The sequence below is a fragment of the Lampetra fluviatilis genome, chromosome 9 (genome assembly GCF_964198595.1).
Source record: "Lampetra fluviatilis chromosome 9, kcLamFluv1.1, whole genome shotgun sequence".
Lineage (NCBI taxonomy): Eukaryota > Metazoa > Chordata > Hyperoartia > Petromyzontiformes > Petromyzontidae > Lampetra > Lampetra fluviatilis.
The window spans coordinates 4,199,031-4,224,976 of record NC_136283.1 but is presented as its reverse complement, the minus strand read 5'-3'; the positions used below and the strand labels follow the sequence as shown (position 1 = coordinate 4,224,976).

The 25,946-nt window shown below is 48.3% G+C and overlaps 1 protein-coding gene across 2 annotated transcripts in view; it reads left to right on the top strand.

Moving 5' to 3' along the window:
* Nucleotides 1-25,946, top strand: part of LOC144934136 (tyrosine-protein phosphatase non-receptor type 13-like) — an 81,722-nt gene that overhangs the window by 19,592 nt on the left and 36,184 nt on the right. For both annotated transcript variants that reach the window (XM_078859604.1, XM_078859603.1), the window contains exons 6-21: nt 946-1,087; nt 2,413-3,078; nt 6,132-6,224; nt 8,427-8,526; nt 9,718-9,934; nt 10,704-10,784; nt 11,886-12,060; nt 13,427-13,580; nt 14,921-15,059; nt 16,510-16,662; nt 17,232-17,414; nt 18,352-18,493; nt 21,001-21,267; nt 21,889-21,945; nt 23,250-23,339; nt 25,706-25,813. In XM_078859604.1, the coding sequence (XP_078715730.1) occupies nt 946-1,087; nt 2,413-3,078; nt 6,132-6,224; nt 8,427-8,526; nt 9,718-9,934; nt 10,704-10,784; nt 11,886-12,060; nt 13,427-13,580; nt 14,921-15,059; nt 16,510-16,662; nt 17,232-17,414; nt 18,352-18,493; nt 21,001-21,267; nt 21,889-21,945; nt 23,250-23,339; nt 25,706-25,813 (2,767 nt within the window). The remainder of the gene's footprint in view (nt 1-945; nt 1,088-2,412; nt 3,079-6,131; nt 6,225-8,426; nt 8,527-9,717; nt 9,935-10,703; nt 10,785-11,885; nt 12,061-13,426; nt 13,581-14,920; nt 15,060-16,509; nt 16,663-17,231; nt 17,415-18,351; nt 18,494-21,000; nt 21,268-21,888; nt 21,946-23,249; nt 23,340-25,705; nt 25,814-25,946) is intronic.

Here is a 25,946-nt window from a genome sequence, read left to right as displayed (position 1 = left end):
AAAAACACCTGGCAGTGTGAAATGCTCGTGGTGTTAATTTTTGAACTGTACTGTTCCATTACCCGTGAACAAATCGCCCGGAATGAGCCCCCCTAATTGTCGGATGTCAGAAGCTAAGCAGGTTTAGAGCCTGCATCGCGCTTGGATGGGAGACCACTATGCGGCACCACGTTGCCATTGGCGTCTGCCGGGCTGTAGTGCTTTGTGGGGAGCAGAGCAACATTCATTGTTGTACTGTACTTCTATGCACCCAGGTCCAAAACAGAGTGCCACGGTGGCGAGATGTTAACTACCTCGACTGGTATACAGGAGGCCGTGGGTTTGATCCCAACCTTAATGCCTCTATATTTAGATACATACGTGTAGGATATTTGGCTGCTGTAAATTTCCACATGATAAGCCACTTTGTTGAGCTATCATTTGTGGCCGGGTCGCTTGTGAAAAAGAGCTGCATTTGCTCGGTGGGTCTTACCTGGCAAAAGAAAAAAAATTGTTTAGTTTATAATGCCAAACCTGAATTGTGACAAATTGTCGACTATCTGGAGGGGTAAATGATTGCACGCCTTACAGTCATGTCAAGTGGTTGCTATACATTGCGTCGACTTGATGGTTGCTAAAAATAGAAACCTGCACCCTGGAGGGGTGAGGGTGATGGGCTTTTCGAAGCGCTGTAAAGTACATATTTACGAAATAAATAAGCCCAAAGACACATGATGGGGCATTACAACTGAGACAATAAATCCTCTTAAAATTGGTACCGATTATTGTCAAATTAGCATATTTTTTTCACAGTACAACATTTTCTTTCGGTAGGCTTTTGTATATTTCTGACGGTTATCGGGAAAACAGGGAAATGAATGCAACTCTATTCGTATTTTGGACACGTTACATACAAGTAAAGCGTTCAAAATGACCGTCAAATATTCCCCCGCTACCACTCTTCAGCTGGACAAGACTAATGGCAACACGGAGGGGGCAGAGGATGTGCACTCGCGAAGACAGCGCATCCGGGAGAAGCTCAGGAGAAGAACGCAACCGGTATCGCTAGGCCTGCCCGAGGGAGCCGTGAGCATAGACGCAGGCAACGGTGAGGCTATGGCAACCCCCCTTCGGTGTTTTTCTCTGCTCGTGCGGTAGACACGAGTCGAATTGCATTCACTGGAGAGGCCTGAATGTCCCATCACAACAAAAATGTTGATAATAGATTGCTTTGTGAATTGGGAAATTGGTTTCCCTTTTTGGTGCCTTCAATCTGCGTATTTAGTTTTCCTCCAAATTGAATGTTGTTATTTTTTTCTATGCTTCCCTTTGTGCTGTGTGGTTTATATAGAGTGTACAGTGTCTTTGTTTTATGAGGTTAATAATTCATCACACTGTTTTAAACAACCGGGTGATATGACTAATTTAAAATGGACTATTAAGCAAATGATGCCCTGGTTTTGTTTGGCAGCAGTTGCAACGCAAGTTTATAAGTAACAGTATAAAAACACATGTAGTTGTGTTTTCACTTATATGCAATGTGCTTATATGATAGACATTTTATACGTAGAAAGACGACGTACATATGTGAGTTAAACACATTCACATTTTATGCCCTCAAACAGAACTTTTGGTGAATTTTTCCCAAAGGCTTCCAGTGCATTCCAAAGTAGAGCATCAATGACAATGCAAGGCTCCTTTGTACCACCGTGTTTCATTGCATCGTTTAATTTTGCATTGCATGCAGATGGTGCACCTAGAATTCAGCACCGGAGGCAAGGGGGTTGTTGGATCACACATATGTCTTGAAATGCCCTTCCTTTTGGGCATCGTGGTCGCCATACGCAGTCTCGCCTGGAGATGGCAGCAGAGCAATTGGGTTGATCTCCATCTGTTTCCATCTCTACGGGGATTGCGTTACCCGCCTCACAGGCGTAGCTTTTCTCCGGGTACTCTGGTTTCCTCCCACCTGTATCATCGCTCCCCCAATTCAGGGCCTCGGAGCTTGGGCAGTTGTTGGTATTTGTTCTGGCTGCCTCCCCCACTTTGTCTGGGGTTCCCCAAAGCTCTGAATCTTAAGGAAATCTGGGAGTTACAAATCTTCAACTTAAAAAATCTCATGTACTGCATTTTCCAAAACATGTTGTCTTCATATGATGTGCAGTGGGATGTAACGATGCATAGCTTAATTTATTAAAATATATTCCTACACTCACAATATGGTGTTCATGTGAGAATCAATGATTCTATTTTTGTATACATTGTATGTAATTCTGTAGACACATAATCGTCCCATTGCCATTTAAAAAACAAATCTTGAATTGAATTCTGACGTGGAATCATGACAATTCATCGAATCATGAGGTTTGGCAACATTCTTTTCTGGCCCTATGAAGAATGTATAATGTGATTATTTAATGTCATATTTTGCAGGAAGGGACATGTCCCAGGCTGCCATGCTGAGACACAGAACAGACAGGCCTGCCATCAATCACATGAGCAACGGGCTCAGCAAGTCGGTGGGACATCTCGCGTACGCCGCCAACAGGGGCGAGGACGCCTGGCGCTCCGCGGGGCATCTGGACGATGCGAGGACGACGACGCCAACGGTGCCGTCCTCCTCGAGGGCCTACGAGCCTCCGTTCTCGGGGCGGCCACCAGAGTCGACCCGCGGCTACGAAGCGGCCGACCAGCATTCGCGCCACGGCACGCCGTTGCCCTGGTCCGAACACCGGTACCACACCATCGGGCACGAAACGCGCTCGCGCAGCCCCCGCGACACCGCCGTCGTCACCCCCGTGGGCTCGGAGGCGTCCGCGTCGACGGTGCGCGCGAGCCGCTACGACGAGCCGTACGCCGCGCCGCCCGCGCCGAGGCCCAGGAGCCACACGCTGGGTCGCGTCGCCGGCTACCCCGGCGCGGCCTACGCCGACGACGGAGGGGCGTGGCACTCGGCGAGGGACGGCGGGGGGCGGCCGCGCTCGGAAGTGATGGCGACGCCGGTGTACGGCTCGACGTCGGCGCTGTCCGACGCCTACGAGAGGATCCGCGAGAAGCAGAGGACCCTCCACGTCTTGCGCGAAGCCCTGGGAACTGAAGGTGTTTAAATGATATACGTATTTTCATTCTTTGGTTCTTTCGGTAAAGTCACGTATAAAGAGAAAATAATTAATTAAATGCTAGCGTACGACGTTTCGATTGCAACACAAGCAATCATCATCAGGTATAAATGAAATAGAAACACAAATCTAGTATACTTAGAAATGTAATGTAATACAACAGAGAGTCGTATAACATAACAGTCAACACCCTACCTGGTTGAATACGTTCTTCCGGAGAATGCTAAATTTGAGAGAGAGATAAAACAGAACCAGAGACATATAGACAGACATATAAGTAGAGACAAATATCACAGAGATACATAGAGAGAGATGTACATCGGCACACAGAGAAACCACGCTTCTGTATCGAGGCCTTAAATAGAGAGAGGGGGCGGGGGCAGAGAGAGAGGGAGGGGTTAGAGAAATTAGCAGCTCCAAATTAAGTACGTATTTTCAGTTATACAATTACATCCCGATTGGGCTAGTATCAAAGTACCCAGTGGTATAGCAGGGTTTGGCGTGGGGCCCTTGTCCAAGGAATGAAATGACGATCCCCTGTCCGCCTTCCTCCGCTCCGCGTGGGTCCCGGCGCAGTGGCACCGCTTGTATAATCGATAGCTATGCTATGGCAATTATCTGTTCAGATCGCTTGCAGAGCAGCAAAATATATTGCAGAGCTATTTCTGATATCCCTTCAAGTTGCCCTTTGGTCCACACAGTAGAGGCAGCACTCTTTCACCCACCCTGCTTTGACAGTCACGTGTTAATTGCATGTAAGTCAAACCGATATATATATAATTTTTTCTCAGAGCTGGAATTCATAGTTAAGTGCAGAACCAGTTTTATGTTGTGTTGTGCTTTTTTTTGCATCCACTGGCTGAGTTTCGTTAACTCACTCCGCTTCAAAAGCACAGATTCGATCTCAGGATCTTCGCGATGGGATTCACTTCAGGGAAACTGACAGAAAATCGTGACGAATTAATTGCGAGGAGGGTGGGGGGGTGAATCGTTCATGTCTAAAGATACTATTTGCTATTCTTGGTTTGTTCGACAAAGTCACGCGACTTTACCGAAAGAACCAAGAATATGAATCCCTGCAGTCACGAAAGCTTTAAATCAAAATTTATACTATTTGCTGTAAAAGGTAATTCTCTAACTCAATTAACTTCTTAAAAATATAATTCACTGTATACTATTCAAGTGGTTGTAAGGGTAACAATACCAATTAGTGTCTGTATTTACGCAGCTATTCATCCTTGTTTTATCCGAGCTATTCTACGATGACGATATACAATTGGCTAAAATATTAATCCTTTTTACACGTTGGTAATTCTGAACGTCGGAGGCACGCATTGTGTAACCACACACGGGCAGTCACCAGGATGTTGTGTGAAACGCATTCCTTGGAGGGCCTCAGCAACACAGAAAGAAATGCCTCCTTACCACAGTTGACTGATTAGAGGCTCCGTCTCGGAGCCCCAGGCTGCGTGTCTGGGCCTGCCGCCCCTATTGACAAACTCGGGTCTTCATTTTAAATCAATACCTCTTTACAAATAGCAGGGGCTAGAAAAAAGTACGTGAGATGCAAAGTAAATATTTTATAAGGCATCTTGCAGAAAAGGGCTTGTAAAAGCAGGTTGCTACCTTCAAGGGCAATAATATGTTCAGTATGCATCTCTTAAGCTGTGCTCAATAATAACTGTGAGATTTTTGAAGCCGCGCATCTTGGAAAAAGATGCTGCTGAATGCAACCCGTGTTCAGAGATGGCCTTTGTTGCCTCCGCCTTTAGATAAGAGCGCCTTCTGTGCTTGACATCCAGGCTTGCAACATCGAATTCATTTGCGCCTCGCAACTTAACGTCGGTGTTGGTGCCTCGTCTCCACGGCGGGGAAAAATGCGCCCGGCTCGTTTGAGAGGGAAGGGCGCTGCTTCCCAGTTAACAATCATTTATGTGGAAGCATGGCTCTTCACCTTTCATTTTCAACGCATCTATCATGCATAATTCATTTACAGCCCTGTGACAGTCGGCCGCTACATAGAGGGCTCCCGCACACCGTGTCGGTCGTGAAGGCCTTTTGATCATACTTCACCACTCTGCTTTCGTGCTGGTTGTTCAAGGGTGGGGGGAGGGGGGGTTTGGCAGGACGGCTTCATATGGTCAGAAATTGAACTCGGAGGCCCAGGCTTCATATGGCAGTGCGCTGACCGTTGTGCCACCGCTCCTCTCCATCATAATCGTTACCTCTCGCAAATCGGAACTAAAACTTGAAACTCGATGCTGAAGACAGGAGTGCGAAGAGGGCTGATGTTGATTTATAATCTTGGATTGCTTTCCCTGTGCCTCGTGTAAATAAAAACACTTGTAAATCATTTTTGGTATGGCAACAATGATTAACGCATCCGACACATTTGATTACTTGGTAATATAACGCACCGTTACATTCACCAAATATTTGTATAAATCCCGTATTGCTTTTAAGTGTAGTATGGAATGACATTGTTTACATATATATGTATTTTATAATGACCCTTTAATTTGGCAGGTGTAATGTGACTTTCAAGCCCGCCATTTCCGTGCTGTTAAGTACAACTCATGTTTTCAGTAGTAGCCCACCGAATTGGACTCTCTGTACACACTATTTGAGTGTTTATAGGCGCAGCTCACTTGTTATTCACCACTGCTTTGGCATTCTCTCATGCAGTCCGGCCTTCTTTGTGTACTTTTGTGTTCCAAACTGCATTGACCCCAATCCAAGGAATGCCTTTTGTGCAACGGTGAAATAACTCCGCTTGAGACGGCACGACACGGAGCCAGCACCTGTCAGAGGACAACTCCGTGATGAATCTTGACGCCCGATGAAGTCTAATTCCCCCGCGATGCCCCCCCAAACAGTTGAACGACGGAGACCTTGGCCGGGACGTGGCGCATTCATATTCAGGGTTAAGTTGCAGCGCAAGTGATTTTTCAAAAGCCAAGGCGGCCTTGGACAAAAGTGCCCCGTTGTACAAAGGCGTCACTGTCGTCTCCCCTGCGCTTTCTCCTCTCTAAGGTCGGGAGCGCCAGCTCGCCGCCAGCTACGCGGGCGACAGCTGCAGCACGTCCGGGGAGGAGGTGCCCGTCAGGGACTTGCCCAGGAGACAAGGTGAGCGCCGCTTACACGATTAGAGGCTCTCGCTCGTTTTTGTCCTGCGTCAGCACGACTTGAAAAACAAATTAACCGTAAAAACAAAGTTTTTCACTCTAAATCCTTTATATGCGTGGCATCGGGGTGGCTAGAGTCCTCTCGTCCTCTGGCTTGAGATGGCTGCCACCTATGGGTCAGATGATTGTCTGGCAGCATTAAACAATTGGTAATTAAATATTGAAATTTTTTTCCATAAACAGTGTAAAATTTTTGAATTTTTCCCCCACGAAAATGCATTGTCACGCACAACGAGTCTGTGTGCAAAATGTCAGCTCGATTGGATCACAGGAAGTGGGTTAAAAAACGACCGAAAGATTTGCACGGTCCTAAGCAAGCAAGCAAGTGAATTTTTCGATTTAAAGCTTTCGTGACTGCAGGGATTCATCTTCTTGGTTCTTTCGGTAAAGTCGGTAAAAAAGTTGACTTTACCGAAAGAACCAAGAAGACAAGCAAGTGAACTTAATATAAAGGATTTAAAAATACAAAAGGTTCAATCAACGGGGGCAGTCCTGCAATTTGCCAGTTCATGCCACTGCTGGGACTTCCGCTCACGAGAGCTTTAGAGGGAGAGGGAGTTCCCTTCCTAGAGGATATTTGGCCTACTCCTCCTGAAGAGGTGGGAGTACCGACACTTTACCCCACCTCGCACGCAACCTGCCGATCAAATGACTGCGGTGTGTCCATCCATACTGCTTGGTGGACAGAGGTGGGTAGAGTCAAGATATACGTGCCGATTGTTTCAACTGCCATGGTGTGCTACGTTTCGCACGGCATCATCCTGGCTCGGCATTATGTATGCGTGGCCTCTATTTGCACTGCACGTAATAGCATCGTAAACAGACCCATTCATTTGACACTGATGCTGAGAATTCTCTGGGGTGGGACTTGCGGCGAGTGGTTATCACACTACGTTGGTTATCTCACATCGGTCACCACGCTACGCTGTGAACCTGGTTATGTGAGTTTGATTCTCGGCCGCGACTATCAGAGCCAGTTCTGGGCACCAACTTCGCAAACCAGCGCTGGACAACGTGGGGAAGTATGGTCAAACAAGTGTAAGGGATCTGCGAGCCACCCTCACGCACACGCACCACGCAGACACGACATCTCCGCTCTCACTATAACACGCACCAATCACACGCGCGGGAATGCCTGGACGGGAGTCAGGGGTTAAAGGGCAGTGACGTCACCCGGACCAGGCGTGCCCGACGTGGAAGTGTATTGGGAGCGAGGGTGTCGATGGAGGGGTTAAAAGGGGCTGTGGGATGCGTGTTTGGGGTTGGTTTTGGAACGAGTGTTGCTGTGCGTTTGAGAAATAAAGAAGTGCTTGAACCATTCTCCAACTCCTCTACAAGCACTGTGACTGACGAGGTGTGGGGAGGCCTTTTTCCAGCAATGGATGAACAAACGACAGCAATTTTTTATTATTATTACATACTGCATTTCAATAGTTCACATACACCCTGCTGCCACTATAGATTCTACATGTATTACAATGACAACATCGATTTTCAAGTCATCGCAGTGCTGAATAATAACAAATGGCTGAAAATTTTTATCGTACATATCGAAATCTTGACTTGGCACTTGGCTGGAGTTGAAACAGTGCCTTACCCTTTGACCTGTGCGTCGTTCAAGCCAGATGTTTATTTTGGAATATTTGTTGTGGCAAGATCACTGGGTTTTTTTCTCCCCTTGTGTTTGGAGCGTGATGGAGGATGTAGCTATTCATTGGCAGGATGCGGAAGAAGTCTATTCAGCGGTTTGTAGTAATTGGATACACCAACTCCGTTGGTGTTCATTATGCATGAAGCGATTGTCGAGCCCCCGTGTGTGAGCATTTCCTTATACTCAGCGTAATTAACTTCATTTTCATTCCAAACTGAAAAACCTTGTACACTATTTTCTAAAATCTGGCGTTGTTTTAACCCGTCCGTGACATTGTCTAAGGTGCTAAATGTAATTACAATTTTTTTTTCTTTACTACAATGCATATTTTATGTTTTTTTATTTGTTTTCTAAATGTTCTGCATTTGCTTTTTCCCTCACCAAAACGTCTTTGTACATTACCGAACCTGTTTACGCGCCAAGAACACCAATTGCGATGCAAACAACCGAAGACTTTAACTCTTTGAACCTCTGTGTCTCTGGTTTCTGCAGGGGCCAGGAGTGACGTAGCCTCCTCGAATCGTGCGATGTCACCGGTAACGTTTGAGGACGACATTTTCTCCGGCAGCCGCCCATTCACGCACAATGACAGGTACCGCCACGCAGTACGATAAAAGCAGTGGGCGCTGATCGCAGGTGCGATCCCCTCGTCAATCCACTGCTGGCCGAGTGCCTCGCCGTGACTTGCCGCTCGAAGGGGGTCATTTAACCTTCCCCCACGCTGCTCTGGGCGCGTTGGTGAAGGAGGGAGGGGTATGTAGAGATGTGTGAACGTTGAGGTGCAACGGTGCAACAATGGATTTTGCTGCACGCGCCTTCTGCTGCCCACAACGTAGCCTCGCGGCAGCCCACAGCATCTGTTTCATGCGTGCTGGTGGTCACCCATCCAAGCACGGTCCAGGCTCCGGCCTGCTTGGCTTCTGAGGTCCAATGAGATCGGGCACATTCTTCGTGATTTGGTCAAAGACAAATTGATTTGTTCAATCGTTTGGAAGTTCCAGTCTTTCCAGGGTAATGGAAGATCACGGAACACAGAACAAACTTGTGATAAACCTCACTCGAAGCTCACTTGCACTGCTAGTGGCTGGCACTGGGTGAGTTTCAAGAGCTCGTATTTTCACAGCAGTCCGAGCCTGACCCTACCGATCCCACGTGCGGCTACAAGAGCAGCGCTGCAGAATCCTTCGTTACACTGTACTTCTGTGCTCCCCTCACCTACGTTGCCTGCATTCGGCGAGACACGCACCCATCAAAACGATGAACTGTGACCAAAACAACCCCCCAGGAAATACACGGTGTGAGGAGGGCCCTCGTCCCGCATGAAATGATTAAAGGGGGGTGGTACAATGCGATGATCTATTTAGGCAAACCTAAAGTCGCGGTGGCGAAATGTTAACTACCTCGCCTAGTATACAGGAGCTCGTGGGTTCGATCCAGACCCTGACGTCTGTATATTTGGAGTTTGCATGTTCTCCCCGTGGTCGCCTGGATTTTTCTCTGGGTCCTCTGGTTTTTCCCTCCACGTTTAGAAACACGCATTTAGAGTATTTGGCTGCTATAAATGTCCACGTGATAAGCCACTTCGTTGAGCTATCATTTGCGGCCAGGTCGCTTTGGAAAAAGAGCAATATAGCTCAGCGGGCCTTTTACTGGTAGGTAAAAAAAAACGTTAGTATGTATTTCTGCCGGCAATAAAGGCGGCGAAAGGCAGAGCTTACGGCTCACTCACGCGCTCGAGACGATTTGACCGCGCCGTGTTTTCTTCCCACCCCGCCCCACCAAGGCGGTACGATTTTGCGCAGTCGGACAAGGTGCCGAGCCGAGAGGTGATGCTGCGGCGGCAGGGAGAGGAGCTGCGTGAGCTGCAGGCTCGCATGAGGCAGAGGCAGGGCTACCCGGCGCCGCTGTCCCCGCTGCGGGAGTCGTACGCGGCGGCGACGCCGCTGTCGCCCATCCACGAGCTCTACAACTCCCCGCAGCGGCAGGACGGCAGCACCGAGGTTGGGACGCGCGCCGGAGTGGCGCGGTTTCTGACTTGGAAGGTTGAAAAGTTACGCGGGTTGCGGGTTTGTAACGCGCGCCCGCGCAGGTTTCGTCGGTTTTCGCAGGCGCGCGAAACCGGTGCCAGTGACTTCCCAAGCTCTCTGGCCATAGATTTGGATGTTTGGCCAACTCCATTCGTGAGCGATTATACACGTGATCTGCTCGCGCTTCGGATTGATACGAGTGTGTTTCTCATCTGTTACCAATCCAAGCTTGTGTGAGCTTTGTTAAAGATAATCTGGTGAATAGTAGATCGTGGGACAGTACACACAAACATAATCTGATTTTGCTTGGTCACTTCACAGGCATAGAAACACCGGGCAATTTTTCCATTACTAAAGTAAAATATGCAGTCCGTAATGGCTTGGCTCATGCCAATGTTGGCGGAAAGGGGGTCTGCGCTGGAGCTAGCTCCAGAGAGCCCCTCTAGAAAGAATTTGGCCAGCTCTGTTACACCGGTGGGAGTACCCACATTTTTTACCCCACCGCATGCGACCTGCCGATGGACTAACTGTGATCAACTAATTTGTACTCCTGGGTGGAAGAAGCGGGGTTGGGGATTTAATAAACGTGGACCAGGAGAAGGAATCGGCAGTCTCTGTCTTGAAGGTCCAGTGTGCAAAGCACTACACCGGAGCAGCACATCCTGGTGTGTTACGTATTAATTGTTCTTGTCTCCTTGTGCGTGTGTGTGTGTGAATATCTCTGCCCGTCCACACAATAAAGGTCACGTTTGGTCCAGAGTTTGTGAGGTTGGCCAGCGAACCACCGATAGCCCTCGAGGTTCCAGTCTCCATATTGGTGCAGGTAAGTTGCCGGGAGAGAGTTGCTGACAATGCTCTACACATGCTTACGGCCCGTTCACCGCCTACCCCCCCCCCACTCTCGCCCCTCCTCACGTCCTCGACGAAAATAACAAATATCATCTGCGGCATTGTAATTTAAAAGTATTGATTACATGACATGTTGCGCTCTCTCTTGTTTTGTTGAAAACGCAACACATGCCTCAATTACACTACTCAAGGGAGAGGAAAAAAATATGACATTATGCCATAGGCAATGCTGCAGGCAGCACCCGTTGTTTAAAACATCACCTGCTATATACTTTTTTCTCCTCTTCAGTGCAGTGTTATTGACGAATGTGTCGAATTATTAATATTATTCGCGCTTGTATGTATGCTGAACTTCTTTCGCACCGTACGTAGCTAACCGTGCTAATCGGAGGTGTGGAGAAAGGACAACAACCTCAACATAAAACCACTTCTAAAGGAATGAGTTTTCAATTTAGCGTTGTGTATTGTAGTGTATAGCGTAGTGTAGTGTATAGTGCAGTATGTATGTTGAACTTTCGCACCGTACGTAGCCAACTGTACTAATTGGAGGTGCGGGGGGAAGGACAACAAACGGAACACAAAAAAGAAGTTCTAATTTTCAAAAATAAATGTGTCGGCAGTGATGCTTGCGCATGGAATTAAATTCGCGCGAGAGAGAGAGACGCTCGTGGCTTTCGCAGACTTCGCGTCGTCGACGTCGACCCACCCCCAGAGGTCGCAAACGGGTTTTGATTCCTTACCCGTACCCGGCCGCACCAGGGTCGCAAATGGGTACCCGTACCCGTACCCGGCTGGGTACGGGTAGCCGTTCCCTACCCGTACCCGTATTCTACCCGAAATGAGTGACAAACGGTGACTCACCAGTGACTCACGGCCTACCCGTACCCGTACCCGGCCGCACCAGGGTCGCAAACGGCTCGCCGTACCCGTACCCGGCTGGGTACGGGTAGCCGGGTAGCCGGGTATCGGTAGGGTACGGGTATCGGGTACCCGGTTGCGACCTCTGCCCACCCCCCAGCATGAGCCGCTCGCTGACCCTCGGAATTCCCTTTGCGCCCCGTCCTGCCCCGTGCAGTCCAAGAAGGGCAAGGCGGAGGACACGCGACGGCAGCTCATGGTGATCCTGCTCAACGGGCAGAGGCTGGAGCTCACCACGGACCCCAAGGCCAAGGGGAAGGAGGTGTTTGACTTGGTGGTGGCCCACACTGCGATGGTGGAGCCGTCTCTCTTTGGCCTCGCCTACAGGAAAGGTAATGGGCGTGAAAGGCACTGTGTATCCATTTATGGTTTAATTACTTTTTCTCTCTTTTTCTACGTATTTATGCAGTTAGCAAAGTGCTCGTCTGCTCGCACGACACCAAAATCTTTTCCGTTTAAAACGAAGACCAAGATCCCCCGTATAGCTTTAACAGACCGTTGGGGAAAGTGCTGTTAGTGAGCGCCTATGAAGCTCGGCATGGTATACGAGGGGTGGGTGGCCAACACCACGCCGGACCGCCTTTGTTTCCCCAGTGGTGATGTTAACACGCCGCACCAGGTACTCATTTGAGGCTGAGTCAACCTAGGGGAGGAGGACCAGGACCAGTTCAGATAATCGCCGCTGGGGTTGGCCGCGAGCGGGAATTGAACTCGGGTCGCCAGGTTTGTAACGCAGCTTGCTAACCGCTACACGACTGCTCCCCACCGTGTAAAATACACACGCACACACTTTCCTTTTTTGCGTTCGAGCTGGGCTGACAGTATTGATGAATGTGGTTTTGTTTTTAAATTCTAAAACACTATTCACTCATTTTCTTGGTTCTTTCGGTAAAGTCATGTAGAAGGGAAGTAATAAATTAATAAAAATAAAACAATAAAATTCTCACGACGTTTTCTTGCTGTGGTTTTCACACCGGATGATGATTGCTTGTGTTGCAATCGAAACGTCGTGAGAATTGTATTGTTTTATTTTTATTATTTCCCTTCTACGTGACTTTACCAAAAGAACCAAGAATATTAAATCAAAACTATTCACTCAGTTCGCTTTTGTTCTTTTTGACGCACAAATTGAGGTTAATGTCATTAAGCTCGTTTATCATTGGCAAAATATTGGCGAATATTCAAGAAACTCAAAATAATAAAATAATAGAAATAAAACATAATAAGATAAAATTCTCACGACGTTTCGGCCACAAAGCAAGCAGCCGTCCTCAGGTGAAGAACAGGGCTGTCGGAAAGACAGCGTCCTAATGACAGCCCTGTTCTGCACCTGAGGACGTCTGCTTGCGTTGTGGCCGAAACGTCGTGAGAATTTTATTGTTTTATTTTTATTATTTTATTATTTCCTTTCTACTTGACTTTACCCAAAGAACCAAGAATATGAATCCATGCAGTCACGAAAGCTTGAAATCGAAATTGAACTGTTGTACATTATTGTTTTATAAAAGAAATGACGAGCCACAAGCCGCTACGAGGATGACCGGAGTTGGCACGATGGCTTTACGCTCCTTGACGAGGTCGGCAAGGTGCCGTGGTTCATTTGCGGTGTCGGTGTTTGACAATTGCCAGGTGATTGCGCAACACACCGAAGTGTCTTTTTACGTCGGTGCCGATACAATCTGTGCCTCTCTGTCTCAGACGCGGAGTTCTTCTTCCTGGGCTCGGACGTGAAGCTGCACAAGGTCGCTCCGGAGAGCTGGCGCGAGGGCAACAAGCGACGGCACAAGGCGGTCGACCCCTTCAACCTCTACCTCCGAATCCGCTTCTTCCCCGACAACCTCGCGCAGCTCGAGTGAGAGAGTGCGGGCACGGCCCCCCCCTCCTCCGATTTGTGATCGTTTCTTTCCTCCCGCCACTGGACAAAGGCCTCCTCCACGCCATCATCGCCCATCGCTACCATCCACCTCACTGCTGGACACGATCTCCTGATCAGTTAGTTTTCGAGATTGAAAGCTCATTTCTTTAGAGCTGCTTTTTGTGTTTTAGTTTGTCGTCTTTCTCCCGCACCTCCGATTAGGACGGTTGGCTTCGTACGGTGCGAAATCAGTTCAACATACATTGCTCCATCTCCACAGGGGGGCGCCATCTTCTTCTGTGCGTCCTTTCCTTCGGCTGCCATTCTGTCGTCCGCTACCGTCCTGTCCAGCCATGTAGTTGGTGCACGGCACTATTAACCCGGAGGCCCGAGTTTGATTCCCAGCCATACACGTCATTGGTGAGCGGTGTTATCTGAACCAGTTCTGCACCCCTCTGCGCTGCCCCCTCCCCTCTCCACTAGCCTCACCCAAACTCTCCTTTCCTGAGAGTGTGCCCAAACAGCCCCCACCACTGGCCCGTGGATTGAGGCCTTCATCCAGCAGTGGATTGGCAAAGGGCTATAACTATTCAATGCAGTCTGTGTCTGCATCCACTCTTACACTGTTACTGTCCACATCAGTGTTCTCTTCAGAGCTTGGATGTATGAGCTCTCTACGTATGCAATCCCGCCATGCAGTACAAACACAATTCGAAACTCGAGCGCTTACATAAGATTCAGGAGACAGAAAACAATTTACAGATTAAATGTACAAAGAGGATTGGCTGAGGATACAGTGAGCAAGGGGGGTGAGGGGTTAACCACAAAATGTGCGGAGGAGAGGGTTCTTAAGTTCAGACTTAATCCGGTGAAGGGAACTGAGACAAAGTACTAAGTTAGTCATATTGCGCGCGCACACACACACACACGCGTGGGGAGCGGTAGTGCAGTGGTTATCGCGCTGCTTTTCGAACCCAGCGACCCAGGTTCCATTCCTGCTCATGGTCAACACCAGTGACGATTTTCTGAACCGGTCCTGGGCCTCCCCTAGGTCGACTCAGTCTCAAATGAATACCTGGAGCGATGTGTAAACATCGCCACTGGGGAGACAAAAGCAGCCGGGCGCTGGTGTTTGCCACCCACCCCCTCATGTGCTGTGCCGGCATTCATAGGCGTTACTCGTGAACAGTACTTGCCCCAACAGTGTGTTCAGGCTATATGGGGGATCTTTGTATTATTGTCGTTTGCACACATGTACGCACACAAGTCGTGTTCAGATGACATTACGCCATCGGTAAGTGCCACGGTCGTCTGACCTTTGACCGACGCTTTCACAGACACGAGCAGACAAGGCACCAGTACTACTTGCAGATGCGGAGGGATATCTTGGAGGAGAAGGTGTCCTGTGATAGCGAGACAGCAATATTACTGGGCTCACTCGCGCTGCAAGCCGAGTACGGGGACTACATTCAAAAGGTAGTCTATGTTGTGTGTCTCTGTGTTGTCTCTCTCTGCTTGTGTGTCTGTCTGTGTGTCTATGTTGTGTGTGTCTCTCTCGCTGTGTGTCTCTGTGTTGTATCTGTGTGTCTATGTTGTGTGTCTCTCTGTGTGTCTATGTTGTGTGTCTCTCTCTGTGTGTCTCTGTGTTTTCTCTCTGTGTGTCTGTGTTGTGTGTCTCTCTGTGTGTCTCTGTGTTGTCTCTCTCTGCTTGTGTGTCTGTCTGTGTGTCTATGTTGTGTGTGTCTCTCTCGCTGTGTGTCTCTGTGTTGTATCTGTGTGTCTATGTTGTGTGTCTCTCTGTGTGTCTATGTTGTGTGTCTCTCTCTGTGTGTCTCTGTGTTGTCTCTCTGTGTGTCTGTGTCGTGTGTCTCTCTGTGTGTCTCTGTGTTGTCTCTCTCTGCTTGTGTGTCTGTCTGTGTGTCTATGTTGTGTGTCTCTGTGTGTGTCTCTGTGTTGTCTCTCTCTGTGTGTCTGTGTTGTGTGTCTCTCTCTGTGTGTCTCTGTGTTGTCTCTCTCTGCTTGTGTGTCTGTCTGTGTGTCTCCGTGTCTGTGTTCTGTCTCTCTCTCAAATTTAGTTCTACTTGATAACGGTTTCTTGTGTTGCAATCGAAACGTCGTATTCTATTATTTAATTTATTTTATTTCTACGTGACTTTACCGAAAGAACCAAAGAGTAACTCCATTGCATTTAATATGTAAATGTGTTTATGTAGGATTCTGTGTACACAATGGTGAGCTCTAACCCGCCTAAGTATTGTGTTTAATAATTTAAATGTACTGTATATGAGACCGAAATAGTGATGATTCGCAGAGTAACGATAAAGTGTCAAGTTTCCAAAATGAATAATCGCACTGACGCAGAAATTGCACAAGTATGAAGGTGCACGTTGTTGTTTTCTTACGTGCGGTGTTGGTGGAGTGGCGCTTGGAGTGGTTTGAGCATTGAGCTATGAACCCGGTGACCTAAGTTAGATTCCCAGCCACGGTGAATGTTGGTGGCGAGTGAAAGCTGCACAGACCTTTGGGGGGGGGGGGTCCCTCCTCCACCAAACAGCAACACACCAGCGTGGTGAAGTATGGCCCAACAACTCCCACGACCGTCACAATGTGAGGAGGCCCTCATCCAACATCGGATTGACAAGGGGGCTGAAAACTTGACAATTCAACACACCTAACTTTTACGGAGACGTTTAAACGGTTGTTTCTTGTGTTTATCGTAAAGATAAAGGTGCAGACTTGCACCTTTACCCCCCCCCCCCAGAGTGTATTTGGCCTACTCTACCATGCTGTCCATACTTTTTGGAAGTGGTAGCAGTACGCACCACACTGTACCCCACCGCGCGTCACCTGCCGTTCGCCTAATTGCGTGCGGTAAACTTTCCCATTCTTTAAACCGCCTGCTCATGGATGTGTGTGCCCGTCGCAGCTGCACGGGAAGAACTATTTCCATCCTGAGCTCTACCTGCCGGGCAGCACCATATCACGCCTCACCACAGCCTACGTCCGCGACGAGATGCCTCGCCTGCATGCCAGCTACAACGGCGCCGTCCGCACCACCTCCGAACTCGAGTTCCTCAAGGTTTATTACTCCACTAAAACTAAACTATTTTTTATTTTATTTTTTACCAGGTAAAGCCCACGTAGCTATGCAGCTCTTTTTCAGAAGCGACCTGGCCATCGCCAATGATAGCTCAACGAAGTGGCCATCATCATCATCATCATCATGTGGACATTTACAGCAGCCAAAATACTCTGAAGCAGCAGTGGGTTGACTAAAGGGTTACACCTGTGTACATGTGTACACGTGCAGCCCTTGCCCGGAGTTGCAAGGGAAATAAAATAACTTTATTGGTACCGAGGTTCCCACAAGACCATGCGTCGGGCGTGTGGCACAGTTTGGCGCCAGCTATCATAGGCTGCGGTCGTGTCACTGCACTTTTCTGCGGTGAGTACAGTGTCTTTAAAAACAGCGACGCTACGCCTCTCTAAATTAAATGAATGCTGAACCGCTTTGCACGTTCCTAGATTCGGCGGTGAACGGGACACCCACCCTGCAACTTGCAGACGTCTCAGAACGGGAAAGGGTTACAATGCATGCCACCATGGACGCACAGGTTGACCCCCCCCGGGCGTTGTGTTTGGTTACAGGTGGCCCAGATGCTGCCTGACTACGGCATGCATTTGTACCGCGTGCGCATGGAGAAGAAGTCGGCGGGTACCGTGCTGTTTGGGATCTGCGCCACGGGCGTGGTGGTCTACAGCTTCCCCAATGGCACCCGCACCGCCAGCCTCAAGTTCCCCTGGAGGGAGACCAAGAAGATCTCCTTCCAAGTGAGCAAGCCGGTCGCAGATGCGTTCTCATTACTGCTTTGACTTGGCAAAGGAAAGTAGGACACCTGATATTAGAGCGTGATTTAAGCCCCGCTTGGGAGTGATGATGGTAAAGCACTACACGATCACGTAAGTTTCTAAGCTGTGGTGCTGCACTGCACCGAGACCTGGCTTTGGGTTGTGTTGTTCGGCATGTGGTCTTGACATACCAGTCTATGTGCTGGCACGTGTTCTCACAATACGTTTCGCTCCACGTGCTGAGAACGTTCTGTGATCGGAAGAAGCACCCAGCACGTGAAACGTCAGACATCGCGGCGAACAACACATGCACCAGAGGACACTTTTTCCGTCTTTGGAACCGTCGGTGCCGACATTCGTGTTGCGACACGGCGCTGAGCCCCACTCTGTCGCCGCTGTCCGTGCTGGCTGTTCGTGCTGGCACGGATTCACTGTTAATGTGCCATTTTATTTAGGGACTACTGTGTGTTGTTATATTGGTGTGGTTTTGCTACCTTGCCCAATCTTGATAAATCGGACTGCTGTGGATTTTTGTCCGGGTCCTCCAGTTTTTCCCTCCACATTTAGAATCAACATCACGCGTTTAGAGTGTTTGGCCGCTATAAATTTTATACACGATGATAAGCCACTTTGTTGAGCTATCATTTGTGGCCAGGTCGCTTATGAAAAAGAGCTACATTGCTCAGTGGATCTTACCTGGCAAAATAAAAAGGTATTTATATAATGTATTTATTTTGTACTTATATTTAGTGACTCGCTTAGCATTTTCCCAATTTTTTCCACTATCGTTTTTTTGTATTGTTTGCTGTTGTTACTCGCTGACCCGTCCCATACCGGACGCCCGTGAAAAATACCCTCGTGCATGGCTCATCGGATTGCTCCTCCAGTCTAAATAAAGGTTGCGATTCTGATGATTCAGAGGAAGAAGATCACGATGCAGAACACGATGGACACGGTGAAGCACATCTACCTTGCCGACGACCTCAAGACGTGCCGCTACCTGCTGGAGTTTTGCGCCGCGCAGCACGCCTTCACCATGCAGCGACGGGGCCGCCAGCACGGTACGTACGGCGCGCCCCGGCCGTGTGGTCGCAAGCGCGGCGTGAACCGGCACCGGGAAAGACCGCGAGAGCGTTCGGTATTCCTGCCTCGAGTGCGTGCGTGGGTGCGTGTGCGCGCAGCGGTGCGGTGCGGTTTATAGCGCGTGGTTTTTGCGTTGTTGAAATTCCGGCGTTGAATTTGTTGTTGTCGTTTTTTTTTTACGAGTGTTGTTAGCGGGGATGCTAGCGGTGGTGGTGGTACAAAACCGGCAATGTGAGTTCAATTCCCGGCCACGTCTAACATCAGTGGCGAGTGATATTTGAACCATACCTGGCCCCTTCATAAACCATCCCCCTCCGCCCCCCCCATTCTTTCACAAAACTGTACCAACCAAATTGGTGATGTACGATCAAACAACCCCAACGATCAACACGGCATTCAGCAGCGAATTGACACATGGCTGTAAATTAATGATGATGAAGTTGATAATATAGCAATGAAAGGTCAATCCATATTGACAAAGAGCTGCCGTTGTATTATTATTTCTCTTTGCATTACTTTTCCGGCCTTGCCTTGACGTAAATCCTTTCGGCTGTTTTTCAATCTACATGGTGACGGAACATTACGACGAACAAGAATCATTTTCAGGATGTACGGCGTGATAACGCTTTGCTGAGATATTGAATTACGCTTCATGAGACGCACTTGTCAAATGAAAATAAACAGTATGCCAGATACGCTTTGTGTCTATTACGGAAGATTCCTTCCGGGGATTTGTTTATTTACGAACTTATTTGAAAATGATGGTGTTGTTTAATCAATCAAACAAACAAATAACCATTGCTCAAATCTGTCAGCTTCACTCCTACAAATGTTTGGGAATTCAATAATTCCCGTGCAAAGCTGTCAAAGTGCATACATCTGGTGTAGAGCCCCGCAGCGCTTTTCTCGTCCAAACTTGTCTACTGCTGCTCTACTGGATTATCTTGCTCGGCTAGGCCTGGAAAACAGGGCAACAGTAACTTAATACTTGTGAAAAAATGTAATAAATAAATAAGACGTCTACATTCGTATGCACGATTGAGAGCCAAAAATACCCCGTAAATCGTTATAATTCGGGAACACGTTTTTCTCTGTTGCAGTGCATAATTGTTCGGGTAGCTTAATGTTAGGGTGACACCAACGGAACGTGCGTTCGAAAATTTTGATGTGGTAAACACTTTTGTCCGTCAAAGAAATGCATCACACGGCACCTGGAATTGCAAAACGATATATTTTTGTTTACTTCGAACATTATTCTCTGTTCACTCAAACAGGCGTTGTTGTGCAGGTATTGCACGTCATCAATGAGTTTGATTTGTGAGCAACTCGGGGAAATAAGCTTAAATTCCAACATATATATCCTCCATTATCTGTCCACATGTGAAATGGTTGTTTCCACAATTGGATTACGCAATATGATTAAAAAAAAAATGTGTTTGTGCAGAAACGCACAGGACCTCTGCTGTGCGCTCGCCCTTCAATCCACGTAACTTAACAAGACAACTTTTACCATCACAGTGCACCGTGGCTAATATTTATGGATTTACAAATCCAATGATGAAATTTTCCCCATTTGCTCTCAACTCAGCATGAGAGCAGCTTGCTAATGTCATTGCTTGGTCTATAATATAATGGCCCGGTGTAAGCTTAACCCTTGCTGTGGACAATGGCCGTGATTTAGCATCTTTGCAGCCTGGGCAGTTTTTTTTCTTCCAAATAAATATGCAGCCTCGCTCTTGACGAGGTTAGTACATTTTACGAATACACCGTGAATTCCGCCTTAAAAAAAATAAGAAATGCAGGTGAAAAATCTTTTTATCCTAATGGAGAGAGATGCGTTCATTCAGTGGAATACAATTTAAACTTTTCGCCGAGTCCATATAAAATCGGGGAAAGGGACACTTGAAATGATATTTTTGTATAATAAGCAGCTAGCAGTGATTGCTTAGTTGAATTGCTGTAGTAACGTGGAATTTCACCGCCGGTTCAATGCTGTAAAATGAGAGCGCTGCGCTATGCTCATTCGAGTCAGCCAACGACATTTCGGAATTTCATTCTAATGTGTATACAGTACGGCACTCGTCCAAGGACATTTAAGAGTGATTTGTTTTTTGTCGCGTGGGACGTTAATTTAAGCGGAGACTTGCATCGCAGATTTCTATTCAAAACAACCTTACGTTGATTGTGGCATTGTGGAACCAGGAGAAATCTCAACCGCTTCGGGAGCCCTCCTACCAGCAGTGGATGGATCGGAGCTGATGATGATGCAATATCGTTGATCATCGCTGATGATGATGGATCATCGTTGGCTACGATCCATCCAGCAGTGGATGGATTGTAACTAATGAATAATATTGCGGAATCAGTATGGATTATATTGCGTCATCATCATCATCAGCAGCTACGGTCGTTCCACTTCTGAATGTATGGATCGTAGCTTATGCCGATGATGAATGATATTGGCATCTCTCTCTCTCCTGATCAGTCTCGGGGCTGCACTTCTACGACGATTGCTCTGGCACGCTTGGGCTGACGGGCGCCCCGAGCATGATGGAGTTGTCGGCCCCGACTCCGCAGCCTCCTCGCCCTCGCCTGCACTCCATGCATGCGCAGCTGCTGCACAACTTCTCGCGCTCGCAGGTGGATCTGTGCGGCGCCCGCCGCCCTTCGCAGGACAACGCCAGCATGGACGACTCGTACCGACAGCTGCCCGCGCGCCTCGGGCCCGTGGTGCGGAGCCCGCGTAACTCAGGTGCGAGCGAGCGTGCGCGGTGGGCAGCGGTAGCCGTATTGGTTAGAGTGCTTTGCTCGCCGAGTTCGCTTCGTTGCCAAGGCTGACGATCGGGGTGGTCACCTGAAAAGGAATCGTAATCCACGAGGTAGACTCGGCTTTGCGCGAGTGTCTGGTACAGTGTGTAAACATCGGCACCCGGGGGACATAGTTGGTGCTTGCCACATGTATGTGGAACTTCTTTCGCACCGTACATAGCCAATAGTCTGAATCGGAGGTGCGGGGGAAGGAGAACAAACTAAACACAAAAGCAGTTTGGAAGAAATTAGTTTCCTGCGCTGGCCTTCGGAGGTGATCGCTAAAAGCACTTGCCCCAGAAGCACGTGAAGGCTGCACGGTGGATCTTTGTCATTATGCGTGCGTGTTCACGCGGCATTCTTTCGCACCTGGACGGCGCGCGCGCGAGTCGTTGAGCTGGAGCGGAAAACTCGTGGTGGGGGCCCGACGTCACCGTCGGATTAAAATTTAAAGTTGCAGCAAAACGCGACACAAAAGGTGCTGTGTCGATTATTATCGCAGCCGTGTTATGGCCGTGTTTGTGCTCTGCGTAATGATGGTGAATAATTTACGATTCCATTTCAGAGTGGAGGCTAAGTACGACATCAGAAATGCTCATCCCTGGCATGGTGGATGGCAATGGTAATGAAAACACAACACACAACCGAACTTACGTATACAGTTTGGGCATACAGTAACTGCGTTTATTTTTCATTAAAGGAAGGCGCGGGAGCTGTTTTCCCCTTCGTTGCACAAGTTAATTACGTAGCACAGTGAAATATGAGCGCATTAAAACCAAAAAGTTCCGTACGCAGTATTACAATACGTTGTGGATTATTATAGCGCCTGGGCGCAAGTAGTGCATGACGATGCCACGGTGATTTTTATATAACGGATGCGGATGCCAATAGCACATGCTTTGTTAGCCCTCCTTAGGCATGTGTGCTTATGCAAGCTTATCTAGCGTACAGTCAATTCTGTACATGCACTTCTGAAATATTGCCAATATGGCTGGTATTCTTTTTATTTATAGCCAGAGCAAACTGGGGTTTTATTCCAGTCAATGAACACGTTTGGTAATTGGAAAACATAACAAGTTAATTATAAGCAAAAACAGGTTGTGTATTATTTATTTTTATCATTGCTGAGGAAGATCTCAATGTTTTGGAAAACTGAGATCCACCAGTGGATTGTTATAAGCTAATAATGGGTGGCCACGGGGGCCAGATGTTAACTACCTCGCCTAGTATACAGGAGGTCGTGGGTGCGATCCGGACCCTGACAACTGCTTATTTTGCATTTGCATGTTCTTCCCGTGGTCGTGTGGATTTTTTTCTGGGTCCAGTTTTTTCTCTCCACATTTAGAATCAACATGCACTTTGAGTATTTGGCTGCTATAAATTTCCACATGATAAGCCACTTCCTTGAGCAATCTTTAATAATAAGAATTGTTGAATAGTTTAATGATGATGATCATAATAATCAGAATGCTGAGATGTGAAGGTGTGTGTTTGTTGGTGTCAGATGATGGATTCACTGGGTTGCAATTTGGCATCGGTCTTTGATAAAACATTTTTGGTAACCGAACCTGGCAAATGGACAGTTGGCAATTGGTACCTGAACCTAGATTTTAACTTCCCCCTTGGTACATCCAACGATCACGCTACTGGCATGGCAATGCAGTTGGATAAGGTGTTTGACTTTGTGCCGCGTGTATGTACGTTTAACTTCTTTCGCACCGTACGTAGCCAACCGTGCGAATCGGAGGTGCGGGCCTTCGTAGGTGATCGCTAACTGTCCTCTCCTCAACCGTGGTCTTTGCGTGGTTGTCATCGGGCGGTCGATCCGCGTATTCGAATCCGTGAGCCGCTCTCACGCTGCGTGCCATTACTCTATTTCTCAGTAAAAACTGCGCGCGTTTCTGTTGCTAAAACATTGCTGCGCAGACGGAGCGATGCGGTCCAGACCCGTGACGCCCCCCCCCGAGCGGATTATCTCCTTCATCCAGCTGAAGAAGCACCCGGCGCACGGCCTCGGTGAGGCCCGCTTCACTTCATTTGCACGGACGAAGCCGTGCTGCGCGCCGCGTGCCGCCAAATGTCCCGCACTTGCACCCAAATCTTGCCAGATCCTCACAAGCCTGGCAGGATTGAGCTCGAACGCCCGTCCCTTACTGGATTCCTCCTGTCTAAATAAAGATGATCATAGTGCTGGATGGGTGACCACCATGCATAAAACATGGTGTCATCGGGCGATGGGGCTACATTGAGGCAGAGGTCGCAACCGGGTACCCAATACCCGTACCCTACCCGATACCCGGCTACCCTTACCCGGCCGAGTACGGGTACCCGTTTGCGACCCTGGTGCGGCCGGGTATGGTTACGAGTAGGCCGTGAGTCACCGGTGAGTAACCGTTTGTCACTCATTTCGGGTAGGGTACAGGTACGGGTAGCGTACGGGTACCCATACCCAGCCGTGTACGGGTACGGGTACCCGTTTGCGACCCTGGTGCGGCCGGGTACGGGTAAGGAATCAAAACCCGTTTGCGACCTCTGCATTGAGGGCAGCAGAGGGCAGCGCAGTAGAATAAATTGTTGTACTCATATGCCCCCCGCGACAACGCTGCCCGCCATCATCAGCTTGCTCTGACCAGCGTGATAAAGTACGGCCAAAACAACCCCACAGGCCACATGGTGTTGACAGTTTCATCCAGCAGTGGATTGACAAAGAGCCGTACGTGGATGTACGGACGTAACGTAGTGTTAACATCTTTTTTCCAAAGCGAGTCGCCCGGGTCTGGTTTAACGCTCTGACATGGTACGGGGGATACACCTCGCGCAAGATGAAGCAGTTATTGGCGAGTATTATTATTGGCTCGTTACTCTTCGACGCACGTTCTCGCTTGAGCGCAAGTTTACCGAACGTGCGGCATGAAGAAATTGATGCTCTTTCTTGCGCTGAGAGTTGTACCATCCACTTATTCATCAATGCGCTTGCCCAGAACGAGTGAAAGCCTGCTTCTTAGCACACTCACTTAAAACACAAATTCCGCGAACTGGCAGCCTAACTGGCGTGCTACATGAGAACGTTTTTGTTCGTTCATTGTTGAATGTCTGAATAATTCGTGGAAAGCCACCGGTCAGCGCTGCGTGCGTCGTGCGTGCCAAGTTATTTTGTAAGAAGCTTTTTGGGCCTGTGCCTCTCTCTCATCTTAAACAAAATATATTTAATACACAGTTTATATAATTTTCCTTTGTGCCCCGTGATGATGGCTGTGGTTACCCCTGTTTTCTACGGTGTCTGGAGATGCGGTCTTATTCCGGCGCTGTACACCGCAGCTCTCGGTTATCTAGGGTAAAGCTGGGGAAGGGTTACCCGTATAAAAGAAAACTACAGATGATGCAAAACTCATGTGAATTATGCTGTAAAGTGAATTTTCCAATCACTTTATATTGCGTAATCATAAATGTGTCGTTAAACCCGCCGCCACCCGACACAGCCAATTGGTAAGGTTTGTCATGGAAACAAAACATGCCAATTCCTTACTTTCCCAACACACAACCGGTGGTGCTGTACTACTCTCCAACACACCGGTGTGCTGTACTAGTAATGAATTGGCATGTTTTGTATAAGTGACAAACCTTACTAAATTGGCTGTGTCGGGTGGCGGCGGGTTTAACGTCACATTTATGATTACGCGATCTAACCCAAAAATCTATATTATGGACTAGCTTTACTACCCGGCTTCGTCCGAGACTTGGATTCTTGTCTTGGATTAATACACGGCCTACGCGGAGGGTGGGGGTGCGTGACGTCAGCAGGCACACTGCGTAATGCTGCCATCACAGATGTGACGTCACCGCTCACTTGCCATGCAAAATATATCCATTATTGCGCCCCCCCCCCCAAAATACAAAAGTAATTTTTTATACTTTTTGCATTGTGTACAGTCTGGAAGCTACCCACATGCCAAATTTCAAGTTTCTTGCATGTCGGGAAGTATGCTAAACATTTCGAACAGACACATATTCAAAAATTTCCCTTTTTATATATATATAGATAATATTGGTCACGAAAGCCTACGTGTTAAACCAAAGTGAATTTAGTTTACCAACATACGTTGAATGTTGCCTCCTGCGTGTATCGCTTCGTTGCTGCTTTGTTCGCTTGATGACATGTTTGTAGTCACGTAATCACTCACCTGCCATACCGCACGTGAGAAGCAGCTGATAGTCATATTGGCGCACTTGTAAAAAAACTGTTTATTTTTTATCAATTGCGAGTTAATCCGCAAGCCCTCAAAGTCCACCCGCGGATAATGATGCGTTGACTGCGAATCGCCGATGCAGTTGTACCGTGAATGTTTTGCGGTTGGGTGTTTGAAATCGTGATTCTTGCGCAGGGTTTGACATCGTCGGAGCGGACGACATGGGCCAACTTGACCTGGGCATTTTCATCAGCTCCATCACCCCCGGGGGTCCTGCTGATAAGAACACGCAGCTGAAGCCCGGTTAGTTGGCACTTAAGTGAAGGAGCCCCCTCCCCCCCCACCCCGATGGATTGTGTTTTGTTTACACGCGTCATCTGAAAGCGCGCAATGCCAGCGACCGTCTTTGTTCGGTCGCCAGCCAAAATCAACCGCT